This window comes from Gobio gobio (assembly GCF_949357685.1).
Source record: "Gobio gobio genome assembly, chromosome: 19".
Taxonomy (NCBI): Eukaryota; Metazoa; Chordata; class Actinopteri; order Cypriniformes; family Gobionidae; genus Gobio; species Gobio gobio.
The window spans coordinates 34,685,918-34,702,518 of NC_137112.1; the positions used below are offsets into that span (position 1 = coordinate 34,685,918).

The following is a 16,601-nucleotide window of genomic DNA, read 5'->3' on the forward strand; positions in this document are numbered from 1 at the left end:
TGAAAATCAAACATTAAAAAGTAAAACCAGTCCTTTTAAAAACTACAAGTGAATTTATGCATCAGAACATTTGAATGAAAAATTAGATTTGCTAAAGATTACATTTAACAGTGTTATTAAATGATTAGTGTTTTTTTAAAGATTAGTGGTTTAATTTATTATTTAGTCTTAGATGATGGTAATTTAAGTGTAAAAAGTAGGGACATTAACATACACAACGAAACATGCAATATTAATCGATATATATTTAATATCAAGAAATTCAAAAACAATTTGGAAACATTACACATCCTCTCACATATATATCGTTATGCATATACTGTGCATCCCGACCTTATCGTGTGGTACCCATCATTTTGTACCTCTTTACAATTGCAAACTTAATTGTAAAAATCACAGAGCAGGAAAGACTAGTTAGCACTATCAAAAAAAACAACAACCTTGCATAAGACCTGCTCGCATGCAACATTAGCAGCAGAGACTAATTGTACATAAGAAATATGAGCAGTGGGAGTCAGATGACACACTATGCATCACTGTAAAGATGATGCGCATATAATCTGGTTATGTTCAAACAGACTACAGTGTTCGAATCAGCTGGATGGAGCTGAAAAAGAGACAGAGACAGAGACAGACAGAGAGAGAGAGAGAGAGAGAGAGAGAGAGAGAGAGAGAGAGAGAGAGAGAGAGAGAGAGAGAGAGAGAGAGAGAGAGAGAGAGAGAGAGAGAGAGAGAGAGAGAGAGAGAGAGAGAGAGAGAGAAAGAAAGAGAGAGAGAACATTGTCTGGCCCACTGAAGTGAATCTATCAGTGTCTGTGCCGGATCAATGCTGAGAGCCTGGAGCGAGAGGCATGCGGGGCTTCTAGGGGACCACAACAAAGAAGCGGCTTCTCTGGTGGGAGGACATCAGAGGCAGCGTCTCTCTTTAGCAGCGCTCCAGCAGTATGAGCTCTGCCTTTCATTCCCTTAACCTCTGTGTCAGCACGCTCCCATGCACAGGCCTCCAATCTCTGGCATTCTGACTAACGCACTGGAATCTTGCTGCTTCTCATAAAGTAGATCCACAATAAAACTCAGCAAATTAAGAGCTCTGCTTCAGGTTCACGAGGTTAAAGAGTGGAACAGTGGCTGCAAAGTTTGATGAAAACTGGACTCTTACCGGTGTGTAGCTGTGCACGCTGCCCACGCTGTTAAGATTAACAGAGGCCAGACTCTGATCAGATAGGCTATTGTTAAGGCTGCTTCGAGGGCTGTCACTCCCGTCTTGGTCAGGGTTGTACAATGCCACCTGGAAATCAAGAAAGGGAAAGGGTCAATGACGTAAGAGTTTCCATGATAAAAAATTTGTGCCAAGTTCTTAGATGTGCACTCTGTTTATGTTGGTTTCATACGGTTTTGAAAAACTTTAATGCGATTAACACCTTTAATACTAAAATGTTTAAATATAAATGACACTAAAGGCCCTGATATACTCACAGCAAAGTTCTTTTTCGTTCTTCGTTTAGCGGTAAAACGAAGCTGGAAATACGTGATCAGCGATATACTGTTAGTGAACATCTGACACCGCCCACACTGCTGAGAGCGAAGTTTAGATGAATATGTAAATATGTGCTGCACGCTTTCCTCTCAATAACAAAATAAACAACAAAATTGAGAAAACGGCAAGCATTTTAATAAAGCAGAAGCATCAGATCATAGCAATGTGGATGTTCGCATAAGCTCTACAGCACTCAAGTAAAGTCACATTTATTTTTATCACTTTATACAATAGATAGCTTAAAATAAAGCCGCTTTACCATATTTAACATGAAAAACAGTGTCAGCGCCTCGTTTCATTAGAAGCACAACTCTCCGGTGTGTTCATGTTTATAAATCACGGATGTCTAATGTGAAACGGGAAAGAAGGCAGGGCCTCCGTGCAGTCACACACACCCACTGAACCAATGGTAGTACGAAGGTGTTTCTGGAAAGCTGTTTCCAACTCCCAAAACGAACTCCAACCGAACTTTCGAATCTTGATATATGAGTATTATCAGGGCCTTAAAGGACAACATATTTTCCTTACACAATGAATACAAGTGCACACATTCTAATATACATTTGTTTGATTAAAAAAGATATAAAAAATTGTATTAATAAAAAAAATTATTAAATATTTGATATGTAATTTGAATATATAATTTATAATACGATTTCTTTACTTTGATATAAAGACAGTAGTATTACTAAGTATGGATATTTAACTTTTTGCCCCCTGAGCAGTGTAATTATTTTAAATAATGAATTAAATAAATAAAATGTATTGTGCTATTACAAATATTAGTTAAACATTGTATATATACAATTAAAAATATATATATATATTTTTATTTATTTTATTATATATTAACTTTTAATGTAAGCTTTACTTTATGATGATGTCAAAACAGTTGCATATTAAACATTTTTATAAATAAAATGATTACATATATAAAATGTACTATACAAAATATATTTATGAATATCAAAATGAATTAAAACTAGAATTAGAAAGTAAAAACATGTTTATTATGGAAGATGTGCATTCAGGTAATTGCATTTTAATGTATTTTTGTCGTCTGCCACTTTAAATGCTCAAGCTCTTTAAAACAGGATGGATTCTGATTGGCTGCCAATGTTTTTAACATTCATCAGCTAGAAAAAAAATCGTTCTGAAAGTGAATCCAACGATAATGTTTCTCTGTGCCGAAATTGTTATAGTTGTGGTATGGACTCTGCTGGACTCTTTTTAGAAATATATCTTTATCATTATCGTTATAGTCCTTGGTGTGAACGGGCAGATGCAGATACTGCAGGTGAGGTGTAGAGGAAAAGGAACCAATCAAACAGAAACCATCTGGTTTCAGAGGTCGAGGGGAATTCTTATCCCTTTTCAAACTGTAATAGAAACCCAACAGACGGTTGCATCACATACGTGACGTGTGGCATGCGTACACCACACTCTGTACACGAGTAAGGTCAGTGTTAATGCGCAGCGCCCCACACTGTGCCTCATATGGAGGGAGAGCGTGGCTGGTGGCCAGCAAGATGATCTGCTGTCTCAGACGGCTGAGAGGGGAGAGCTCTCCTTCAGTAAAGGTCACGATGCTGGCAGCGTTGAAACCGTCAACTTGCACAGCGCAAATTGGTTTGGGACAGCTCACAAAGGTCCCGAATGCTACAGAGACCCTGACCTTTCGGTGTGCACTGTTGAATGCGCAGTTTTCCGAAGCGGAAGAACCTCCACTTCAAAATGATAATCCCAATTATCATTTGAAAAGCTGAACTGCAAATATGTGCTGGTTGCAAAATGAGAATAAATAAAGCATTGGAGGGATGTATGGGAATGAATATAATGAGCTCCTGGGAGAATAGTCCTACATTGAGTTCGCCGTGGTAGGAAAGGATGAATGGAATCGCAACAATGCTGGCCGTGCTCGCATCACACAACGCATGTCTTGGCAGCCGCAGAATAGTGCTAAAACCACGCAACAAGTCCCAAAATTCACCTGCCTGAGTAAGGACATACAGAGGCTTTCATGCTACACTAAAACCGCCAGTTCACCAAATATTATATTATATATATTATAAATTACATTTACTCTCCCTCATGTAGTTCCAAATCTGTGAGACTTACTTTCTTATGCTGAACACAAAAGATGATATTTTGAATGCAAAAGATGATAAGATATCTTGAACAAAACAACATTAGACCCCATTGACTTTCATTGTATGGACCTTTTCAGAAACCAAGGCCCAACCATTTTTCCGTTGCCGCGAGAGATGCAGCAAACGCTTCGGTACTGTTCCCCCGTGACTCAGCACGACAGCAGATAGAACGACACATTACAGATCACGGTCTCTTACAGAGAATTATCATTGAAGCAGAATAAATGTTTCCCAATCCTATTATTCCCTGTTCATCAAAAGAGCAGAGCATAACGGTTGCCGGGGCTGCACTGGATTGAGGGTGGATGGGGGGTTAATGTCATGGAATGATTAGCATATTATAACTCTTCCATGTTTCAGCTATGTTTAGGCCTGGAAACAGTACATAACTAGAACAACTAACCCTGCACGCAACTAAGCACTGAGAGGCTCAGGCATGTCGAAAATTCAATCACGCAGAAAACAGTAACAATTATAATCAAAACCTGGTGAGAAGAACAAGTATAAATGTTATGTGTAATTAAGTCATAAAAGAGGCTTTTAGCCATGAGCCTTTCACCGCAATCTATTTTTACTCCCTGTATCCATAAAGTATGATTTAAAGACCTCATCACACTGTGGTTTGTTCAAGGCCCAAAACGTGGACGCCTACACACACTGTGTGCACGTCCGCGCACACACATGCACACACAGTGGGAAAGTAACACGCAGAGAGAAGGTAAGGGGTGAACAAATCCATTGCAAATACTCCTGTGTGTTTGCTGCAGTGGAAAAGGAGTGCTATATTTAGCCGTGAATTAAAGTCAAAAGCCAGTGGAGTCTTTCATACAGGCGACTAATCTGCAGCATGAGACAAGGATTATGAAATCAAAGAGAAATCCACCCAGGTGTCTCTTACAATAACTCGCATTCAAAAGAAAAACTCCATGTTAGAAATAAATAAAGGAAAGCAAGAAAAAGAAATAAAGAATAAAAAATGAAAGTTTTGCTTATGTTTTAATCCATGTTACACTTTCAATATCAGAATAAGTAATACATAAATATCAATGATTAAATATGACATAAAAAAGCATATCCAATAATAGATTTATTCAGCAATATTAGACTAAGTTCTAATATTCAATTTAAAGGTGCAGTGTGTGAATTATAGGTAGCCTAGAACTCTAGTCTAATCTAATTTGCAGCCAGGGCGTCTAGCAACTCTCCGTTGGCTTGCGAGCTGAAAAAAACAAACTCTGGTCAGGTCAATCACATCGTTTATGGAGTCGGTGGGCGGGCTTAACATAATGACGCCAGTTGTTGCGGTTCTGCATGCTACTTGTAAACAAAGAAGCTGGCCAACAGCGGTCTTTCTAATCGGCTTTGGTCGTGACTCTGGAAGACTTGGAGTTAAGCTTTTCTTTGAGAAAAGAACAAAGAACGGCACTGAAGTCATTCTTAAGAAAGGAAGATGTGTTCGGAGTTTTGCCGACCGGATACGGCTAAAGTTTAATCTATCAACTAGCTCTGCTTCACCTTCTTCTTTGCACTGGTTGGTTGAAGCGCTATCCTATTGCGTGCAGAGGGAATTTGAAAGACAACCGTTTATCCCGCCCCTCGGATTGAGCCCTGCCAATGGTGTGTTCCCAGACCCAACATCTTGATGTGGGTCTGGCATGTCAGGCTACCGGTGAGGTTGTGAATTGCAATCACCCAACCGCTCACCCCTCCCTTTCAAAGCACATAGAGAAGCTACGGTGGCCGACACAGGACAAAGATGTCGTCTGAGACAGCAGAGAGTGACTAGCGCTCTGTAGTGCAGTTTGTCCGTTTAGGGCTACTGTAGAAACATGAGGCCGCAAAATGGTGACCTCACTGTAAGGGGATCTGTGGTGTATGTAGATGGAAATGGCTTATTCTAAGGTAATAAAAACATAACAGTTCATTATGTAAGGTCTTTATACTGCACTGAAAACATAGTTATGTATATTATATTGCATTTCTGTCAATAGATCCTCATAAATACTACACACTACACCTTTAAAGTAAAAAAAAAATTCAATTTTAAGTTAAAATTTTTAAATAGAATTCAATTCAATATAATAAATATTTAAAATATATTGAATGTACATAAATATAATATCAACATAATAGAATATCATGTATAATATTAACATAATACAATTACATGCACACACACATCAAATACTTACTTATTTATGGCATTAGTAAGAAAGTTAGAAAGAAAAAAGAAAAGATTAATGTTAACGTTAAGCATCAAGTACGATTATGATCTTTCAATTTAAAGAAAAGATAAATATAATCAGTGTTGGGAAGGATACTTTCAAAATGTATTTCATTACAGAATACAGAATACATGCCCAAAAATGTCATCTGTAACGTATTCCGTTAGGTTACTCAAACTGAGTAACAAATTCTGAATACTTGGATTACTTCTACTAGGGTTGTGCCGATGATGGCTGACCGACATCACGATTGAGTGCCGCCCCCCGTTGCGAGTCTTGCGCGAGCGACACACTAATCCTAGTCTATTATTCTATAGTTAACCTAAAAACTTTGCACTGCAGGGATTGCTCTGAAAATTAAAGTGAGAATATAACTATGCTATTTTAAATATTGTAGTCTATGCCAGAGACGTGATGTGTTAGTCTGTGAAAATACAGTGTCAGGCAGGCTACACAAATATTGATCTTGACATTGTTAGCCTCTGGTCTTACACTGTGAATTTAACTTAAAATATTTAATTTTGTACAAGAAAACAGTCCTTATTAATGAATTATTAGTATACAAGCCTATTGTAGTGTCTCATGAGATTGTGCTCATTGTCACACAGCTCTTGCTCCTGCGCTGAAGCGGCAGTTTAAGATAAACCCAGACTTCAGCGAACGTCAAATAACTCTTGTCTGGTTATTACTTTTAAAGACGATGTCAAATCAAATGAAAGAATGAAGGTGATTCTGATAACACACATTTATTAAAACACAGAAGAACAACAAATCAAGAACAAGAAAACGGGAACAACACTCAAACTCGGGATTTACCAGCACAAGTAACTTTTTGTTGTGCAAAGCATAGCATAGGCTACAAAATAAATTAGGTTATTGAAATATTGTATGGTGGTTGTATGAACTACACGAAAGAACGTTTAAAGAACAATATGCAAAATCAAAATTGATCAGCTCCGTGATGGATTGTGAAAAGTGCGTGTAACCGAAAGCCAGTAATTAGTTGGGTGAGTAAAATAACGAAACTATAGTTTTTAAGTAGAAAATAATATTTATGTAAAGAGATACAGTAAAATAAAAATGTAAGTGGAAGAAAGCTACGTTTTTCCCCTCACGTGCAACCTATAGGGCGGATGAGTAGTTGGGTTTTTAATATTTTTGAAATAATTTTTAATTGATTATTGAAGGTGAAATTTTCATAATAATAAAGTGCTGATTAACATAGATTTATCACTATAGAATACCATAAAATAATGCATTGTCTGCCTCATTCTGAGATAAGAAGCCACATCAGCTCACAAACACTCGACTGACTATATGAAGCGAGTTAAAACTATTATTAAACGTTGTATTTTGTTGGACAACAGGTTCATGAACGCTTCGTTTTACTAGTTGGTTAAGATATTTGACGCGTGATGGTTTTTTAAACTCACGTTATAAGCGACTCAAACTCGCAGTGCTTTCAGACGGAGCGGTGTTACTGATCACAGAGCCGCTCTTCACTGACACAGTTCACAACTTCACAGTTATATTTCGTTCTCCCTTTTCTTTCTTTAATGTGAAATGCTGTTTGAATTTCCAAGATAGAAACGCTTTCTTGCCCTGGCTCTGTTGTCCTCTAGCTCCCGCTGCTGCTCTTCCGACTCCATTGTGACTGATCACACAAACCGCGTGTTTTCATATTTGGGCGTTCTGGGAAATGCAAGGAGTTGTCTTAATTTATTTAGAGAGTGAATAAACTTGTGAAACCGAGAAGTATCGTAATGTAATCCATTGATTTCAACAATGTAATTGTATTCTAAATACCAACTATTTAAATTGTAACTGTAACGGAATACATTTACTCATAATTTATATTCTGAATACGTAACAATGTATTCCGTTACTCCCCAACACTGTGTATAATAAGATATTTTTTTAATAATATTATAAATATGATCAATGAATATAATAAAAAATATTTTAATATGGCTAACTTCTTGTAAACCAGCAACATCCATAAGTCAGATTCCATCTATGGGTCTGCTCAGTAGGCTTAACCAACTGAATTAAAAGATGGAAAAGCACTGCATGATGATCATTTAATCTGAGGGAGAGAGAGAATGCTCAGTAACAGCCAGGCTTTCCTTCTCCATGTTATGCAGCATAGGCGCTTTCCCATTGGCCTGCACCGGCAGGCGGGAAAGTATGAGAAAGAGGGAATTCCTGTGGCTTGGCATGAAACACTCAAGAGGCGTGGCATGTTCTCTGTTTACAGGGCCCACACTGAGAAACAGCATCTCCAAGGAGCCACCGAAATCTGCAGTCTTGTTTTCGCTCTCGTGTGTGTTCGGTTTCTAATCTATCAGCGTTTCGAGTAGGAGGGCAAAGAAAGCATATGCTCATGGGATAACCTTGAAATTCCATTCTGGGTGGATCTTGAAATTCTTCCCATATGAATCAGTCATACGTTACGCTCGCATTGTTTTGTTGTGGGGAACACTGTAAAAGGGGAATAGTCGTTTGAGATGTGCTAAAACAATAATAATATTGCAATAAAACAATCAATACAAATATTTATTGTTTTGATATAAAGGTTGGGTTACAAAACCTAGTAAACTTCCAACATCAGGAGCATTTTAAGGGATCAGAGACACACTCCAGAAGATATCTTGTTTTGGTCAACTTCGCATTTGCTAAGAAAAGCTAGCAAAAAAAACCAGAGAGAGAATGACAGAAAATGTCAATTATAAAATTAACAACTGAAAACTGGAAATTAAACAATTTACTCAATTTGCATGCTTATATTACAGTATCGCTTTACTTGTTCCAAATTGGTCACTTACAAGGTTAAAATTTAGTTACGACAAATCACTTCTACTGGAGGTTTTGCAAAAGAAACAAACAACAATTCTATATACACTGTATAACTAAAATGTGACATTTAGATCTGCTCATTTATCAATCTAACATAGAAACGAGTGCAGAAATCATCTTACAGCAGGGTTCATATGTAATTCATGAAACATTCATATGCAGCCAATCCCATCGTACGAGGGATCGTACCTTGATAAATGTGGCGGCTGAAAACAATCGTCATTTAAATATAACGCTCCAAAAAAATCACGGTTTAGAAACCTTGCCCCTAGGATTTACGACATGCAGAAATGTGTCTTAAACGTATATTAAATAAAACATTTACAAACATTATAAATAGCCTAGGATATTTCCCCCTCACTCCACAAAAAGTCCTTTACATTTAACAGTATTCAGAACAGAACAAGAATGAAAAATAAGTAGCTATAAATTATATATTAAAGTATAAAATAAAACACAAATTAGGCTATAGTGGCATTCATTAAAAACAACATACAAACGTCAAGCCAAAATGTATTTATTTAAAAATGTGTCTGGTTAGACGCTGGGCACGCTGATTTTACAGCGGACCTTTTAAAAATGAGCAGTGTCACTTTTATGTTTGGTTGACTGCATTTTGGTTTGATGATGAATGGCTGAAGTTAGAAAAGCTACAACTGATACGTGGAAAAAAACATTTGTGGTATTTTTAAAGTGTCACAGACACCCATCTATTCCAATTTAATTTTCATTTGACATTATAATCTAGTCTTTTAACAGTTAATGATCGATTAGTGAGCTTTGGTTGTCGGTTTTGCGTGGAACCGGCCATACGCACAGTTTTCTGTCGTACTTTAGTTTCATACATGAGGCCCACTGTATTTTATCCAGATGAACAGATCACCAAACTTACTATAATTCAATCCAAATGAATTCCACATCCCCCTAGCCCTCATCTTAAACACCATGCTTAATGTGAAATACTATTGGTTTAATGCCTGAAGTAAATTAATAACTGATGGTTTTGGGCTTTGTAAAAGCACTCCAGAGAGAGCGAGAAGCCCGCAACAGGCCAAGAGTGAAGCGCTTAAGGTTAAAAAGCCTATTTAAATTTCAGAGTGTTTTGCTCCATTCCTTTTTACACACTTCTCCATGAAGTCATGCCACGAAGGGCGAGTTACAGAGAGAGTCACTCGGGGTGCTCTGCCTAGAAGCATTCAGCAGGTAATCATACTTCCAAACAATAAACTGTTCTCTTGCAGAGAAGAACTGCAAGTATTTAACACTATGATACAAGCTTTTAAAGATGCAGTACAAACTTAACTTTCACTTTAAAAGAATATTCTGGGTTCAGCACAAGTTAAGCTGACTATAAAAGGTGCAGTCAAATTTCTGTGAAATTGTGCAGACAAAAAAAGTCAAGCATTGTCAAGAAGTGACGTATGAAGCACAACTAACAAAGTCACTTTCAAACTAAACAGCTTTCCCATGGTCAACAAACTCAATATGTGAAGCCAACTTAAACCCTAGAAATCTGCGAAGCCAACTTAAACCCTATGAGAAATCTGCGCAAGAAAGTCTTTTGCCTTCATATAAAAATTCAGACTGAAATGAGTGGATTTTGTCTGTGAAAATTCACAGTAAAAATATAAATGGGACAGCACCTTAATGTTGATTACCAAATCATTTTGACCTTGTTTTCTCAAAAAAACAACAACAAAAAAAAACATATTACATATAAACATTACCGTAACATCATACAAACAAGGTTAGTAAGTGACTTTTTTTCACAATTGGCACCATTCACTTCCATTTTAAGTGCCTCACTGTAACTAAGATTTGAGCTTTTTTTAAAGAAAAAGAAGGACAAATGGAAATGAATATAGTGGTTTCTGCATATTAAGATAAGTGAAAATATTTTAACATAAAATCACGCCTCAGCGTGGGATAGAACCATAGAAGCAAACCATAGTCAATGATGAAGAATGCTGTATTTTTGCACAGCTTAATATCATGTGTAGGCACAAACCTGACATTTTGGACTCAACCGAAATATGGAATAAGGTATTATCAATGCACAATACAACGCATTTGCACTGTTAAGGATTTGTATACATAATGCCTGCCCAATATAGATGAAACCCAACATCAGTTTTCTCAGCGTCCGTGTAAACAAAAGCATCACATGTCAGTCCTGTTATGCAGTGCATGCATATAGTCATAGCAGGATAAATATAAATGTAAACTGGGTATGTAGGCTGCTAATGTCAGCTGTGATGGGACAAACACAGCCAGGACTTGTGGAGTTGGAGATTGAATGCTACCTTGTTAGTCACAGTGTTGATTGCCAGCGTTGGAGAGGCACTTCCAGAGATGATGCAGTCCATTCCCAAGTTATCCGACTCCAGGCTGTATGGCGTAGATGCCTGCAAGAAAACAAGGAAAAAAGGACACGTTCAGTCAACCAGGATGAAGATGAGCGATCTGAATTGACTTTGATTTCTATTCAAAGGCATTTGATATTACTCTGGTGCAAGAAATTTAAAAGCATACACAGCAAGCGTTTATCAACAATAAAAGAGCAACACCTTTTATTTAGGTCAAAATTAATTTGATGCATTCTGGGAAAGAGATGAGCAGGAGAGAGGAACGGCTCCCTGTGCTCTGTCTGCTCTTGCTGGGGTAAAAGATAACTTCAGCACGCCTGTCTCCCAAAACTGCTTATTGTAAGAGGATTGCCTGGCAACAATGCGATTTTTAATTTGTGATAAACATAAATGAGATTTTGCTAAGTCACAATTTTTAATGTCAAAGAATTTCTTAAACAAGACAGGAGGAGGATGAGAGAGAAAGAGAGAGAGAGAGCGCGAGTGTGTCTAATGAAATATACTCTTAATAGCAAGCGTCACACTTCGCACAGACAGAATTCCCACTTATTTTTCATGCAGGATCAGGCTGAGAGAGAATGGATCTAATTGGAGGTTTTTGATGTGAGTGAAGTGAGTGTCAGAATGAAAAATGTTTGTGTGTGGCCTGAGGGCAAAGATGTGTGCCGAGAGAATGATACTCTCACTGGAGTCTGGAGTGTGGCAATTATAAATGACACCAGCCTAACTGCCTGACCATACAGAAGAAAACACACGCCACCAGCTCAACACGCAAAAGGTCAACTATGCAATCAGGCTTATCACATGTGATTTCTGACATATAATCTTTTTGGTCCAATATATTTACACTGATGTGCGAGCAGACGTTATCAAGTATAATCGCACTTTGCAACAATTTAATAAAAACTGCTTGATAGCATGCACGCCTACACTGTGTGAGTGTGACGTAGCCAGTTGGAATTGCCCCCAAAAATGCCTCTCTGATTCTGCACAGAATATGAAAAGCTTCAGAGTCCTCTGTCCACAACAGGCCTAAACTAGCCAAAGTACCAGCGCAGAAATGCACCCAGGAAAATAAAGTCCAGTTATCTTTATCGCCGAAATCCTACAAAAAATTGAGATCTAATCTCAATATATAGCTTTACACCCCCTACAGTACACCTAAAATGGAAAATTCTGTCTTTGTTCACAATTTTTACCGTTGTGCTTGTGACGGCAATTTAATGCCCTGATAAATAAATGCTTCTTCACAAATGCTATTTTCTTCTAGGCCTATATGGCTTTCTATCATGGTAACTCTATCATGGTAACCATCATGGTAACTCTTTCAGTTTGCCTGCCACCGATCCAAAACGCAGGGTTGGACAAAATGATGCAAGATGCCTCTGAGCCAGGTCAACCTCGGAGGCCGGCGTGGAGTGCAACCGAGTTGTATATTCCGGTGAGTGTTGCTCATAAATAATGGAAGGAAAAAGCTCTGGCTGAAAATAACCGGTGCAGAAACTCGGCATTAATTGATGTTTGCTAAAAAATGACTGCAGAATGCAACGTATGTAAAGTCTGCCTAGGGCACAGTTTATTAATAAGCCGGACCCCCCTCTACAAGATAAACTGAGCCACACTGAGTGAGACAGCTATATAAAAAGATATAAGCGCGCAATCAGCAAACCGATGCACGGCACGACTATAAAGCACAGACTCAGACATGAAACAAAGCCAGCATTCTCAACTCAGGAAATATTCAGTCCCGTCTCATTCCTTTTCTATCAACACACCAAGCCCATGTTGTCTCACATTTCTGGCATCACAAAAAGCCAGAACAAACAAGCAACATTCATGCTAAGTTGGGCTACCTGCATGCTAATGCTGAGGGGGAAAAAGACAAGACTTATATAAATAAAGACATGTATATATATATATATATTTTTTTTTTATATCAATTATATTTTTATTTTGAAACTGTTCATCTTAGGTGTGGTTGGTTGGTTTTGTTTGTTGTTCTTCCCAAAAATAAAAACATGTACGAGCCATTAACACATACGCTGACGAAATTACTTAAGTTTTCTGCTGACCCTTTAAGTTTGGAAAGATGAACTAGACTAATAAGCTTACATTTTCACCCCTGAAATTAGATTTCTAATACAGAAATCTGTTTTTACAGCAGGGACTCATAACCTCACTACAATCAAAAACGATACAATTGAAATAATGTAAAATATATTTAGAACCAAACAACTCTTTTGTGAATGTGTATCTTTAAGTAGACATTGACATAACATCCAGTCAGTAAGCAAGTCGGATGTTAATCAATGTCCATTCTAATAGATGAGCGAGACCAATTCAATCAAGTCTAAACATTTGTTGAGCACCTCACTAAAAGATCCGACTGTGTAAATCATGTAGCCCAGAAGAAAATGCATCAACATCTTTGGATTGCTTTAGTTTTTAAACTGCACCATATTCAATTCAAACTGCAAAATGAAATCTCAGGTAAAACTATTTCATTTTCGATGGCACTCTAGATCAATGATTCTCAACCTTATTTTAGTTTTTTTCTTTGATGAACCAAGTTTCCAACAGTCTTGAAAAACCTTGATATATGAGGTAGCCTAATGTTAAAAGTTTAATCTAGACCTGAAAAAGTCATGCAAAACCTAAAACTATGTAGGCATTTTTATAATGATTTTTCTATTTATATAAAAGTCTTAAATATTTTATCGGTTGGAAATTGTGAAAAAAAGGGGGCCTTATTACTGTGAACAATGGGGGGCCTTGGAGTCAAAAAGATTGAGAACTAAAACAGTGTCAAAATCGCCATGCTGGAAACCATAATTTTTACAGTGGCGATTGAATGGTATTCTGTACGGTTTAAGGAACTACAGCATCAAGTGAAGTTATGGCGCAAATCAGTGACATTGAGCTTGAACTGGGAGAGTGAGATGCTCACTGTTTTCTGCTCTTTGATCATTTGACCAGACTCAAAGTAATGAGCTGAGTTTGGCCTGAGAATGTCTGTAAGCCTGAAAACTGACCACCAGGGGGTCTCGGAGCATGCACACACACACACAGAAAACTCGTAGAAACTTTCATTTACCCGCTCTCCAGACCGTGGCCTTTTCTTGGGTCGTGTGGGCAGCGTATCCTCCTTTGGATTTGTGTCGATTGCCCAGTAGGAACCCTAGAAACAGGATAAAGATGGAATATTAACTCCAAAGCAAGTCATCATATTCTAAAACAGTGGTTAACTTGAAGCCACGCAATAAAACTTTCATAAAAACCAGAGTGCGATAATCAGCAGGATTTCTAGGAGAGAAACTTCGGTAATCAGATACTGGGCGCGTTTGCCATCAAACGCATATAACTTTTTGTTCATCAAAGTTTCAGCGAGCCCATTTGTAAGCCTGTCACGTCTTGAGGACGTTCATGAAGATATATGTTGAGGTGCGAAGAAGTTTGGTCTTTCGCTACAGCCATTTCTTTCGCTCGCTCGCTCTCGCTTCGCATTTCTCCTGAGCCTTGGCAGAGGCAGGTAAAATGTTAAGCCCCTCCTGAAGCCCCTCTTCCTCAGCCGCAGGTTTATCGATTGCTCCTGTTCAGGGCTGGACACAGAGGTGTTGGATTTCTGGTCAGGTCTGAGCTCTGATAATCAGGCAGAAAATAGCACACCTTGGTTTGGGGCTGCTGGTATCCAAGCACCCAAGACCCTGGCTGAATAATTTATCTTTGCATTCTTCCTGTTTAATTTATTTTTCAATAGTGCTGCTCTTCCCAGAAGCTAAAGGCAACTCTGGCCAGCAAGTTAGGCGAAAAGAAAAAGAAATTAACCTCTAGGCTTGGGTTTTATTTTAAAATATTTCATATTATATGGGATAAGATCTCAATTGTCCAGAGAGGGTGCGATTAAGACCTTTAAAATTACTTGTGCACAGCTCTTGCATGCACCTAAGCAAGGAGAATAATTGAAAACCACCAAAGGATGTGTCTAGACAGCATGCTTCAGGTTCCTCCAAAGACATATTGATAAAATGATGTAAATTTCTACATTTAAACAGCAATACAGCACAGGTTAGAAGCCACGGAATGGCAATGAGCAAAGCTCCAGTTTTTCGCTGCGTCTCTTCCTTAAGAAAAGAGCTCATTGTCTCTGTTTTAACACGCGGATGTTACAGCAATTTGTTATTTAAGTGTGATGACAGCTTCAAAACAATCTGACCAATCACAAAGCTTGCAGCATTATCACACCTTGCTTTAACATGACATTTTTTGGCCTTAGAAGCACTGTACTAAAAGCGGCTTGATGAAAGGAAGTGACATAATTAACATTAATCAAATGATAAACTAGGCATTCAAATTATAACATTAATGAATGCAGATCACTGTGGCAGTCAACCAAAAATAACCACAATCTTCAATAAGAGCCTCGTCTAATCTTAAGATTGTATGGGACATTTTTTTGTTATGTTAAGTTAAGTTTGTTTAAGTTATGCGCATGTGTGTATATTTTAGAAATGTATAACTAACAAATCTAATTTAGAAAATAAATTCAATGCATTTATTTTTGTTTATTTAATTAGAGAGGAGCATTTTGCTAAATATATGCACTATAATTTATATTCATTATATTTTTACTTAACCTAAAAGACACCTTTTTAAAAAAACGAAATGCAGTAGAAACCTAATTGTGTTTATGATAAAGTTATTATAAAAAAAAACTGCCTTATGTGCAATTTACATGTTTGCACAGCTAACAAATTGTTAATTCAGTTGTTCATTTTAACATTATACTAATGTACCAATTGACAGAGTTCCCTGTATAGTTTACAGCAGTAGTTTGAATTGAATCGAGATCGGAACTGAATTGCAAGCTTGTGAATAGAAATCGAATCAAAGCGTGAAATTTAATACCCAGCCCTAATTTTTAATTGATTACCTGTCAATATGCATGACTTTTCATTAGGAGTGTTTCAACTTGTACAACACAACATAAAAAGCATATGACATTCAGAGAATAATTCATCATATTACACATTAGTATGCAAATTAACCAACCAAGCACAACTTGAGCTGAGAGGTGCGCTGATGGGAGTCATGTGAAAGGGTCTTAAGTTTCTTTATATATTCTAATGTAGCATGAGTTAAATGTTACAGGTAGTGAGTGCTTCCACACAAAAAGCAAACTAGATAAGTACAGCTACTCTCCAACAAATTGTTTAAACACTGAAACGTGATCTTCACCCTGCATCGCCATTTACGCATTATATTCCATCATTTGACCATCTGAGTTCATTACATGCAGGACAATCTTAGTATTAAACACCCTCATGTTCGTGATTTTAATTTAAATAATCATGTTCCTGTAATTGATGCAGTGACGATGAAGGACAGCTGAAGGTGACTGAAAATGCTGGCAGCCTGTTACACCTAGCAGATGTAACTGAAATTAAAACTACTGCAAGACACTTTCACT

General features: G+C 37.5%; 1 protein-coding gene across 2 annotated transcripts in view; it reads right to left on the minus strand.

Annotated features, from left to right (window-relative positions):
• The window catches only part of foxj3 (forkhead box J3), a 125,259-nt gene that overhangs the window by 14,309 nt on the left and 94,349 nt on the right, over positions 1–16,601 (minus strand). For both annotated transcript variants that reach the window (XM_079844821.1, XM_079844820.1), the window contains exons 4-6: positions 14,229–14,312; positions 11,072–11,173; positions 1,160–1,288 (exon numbers count right to left, since the gene is read on the minus strand). In XM_079844821.1, the coding sequence (XP_079700947.1) occupies positions 1,160–1,288; positions 11,072–11,173; positions 14,229–14,312 (315 nt within the window). The remainder of the gene's footprint in view (positions 1–1,159; positions 1,289–11,071; positions 11,174–14,228; positions 14,313–16,601) is intronic.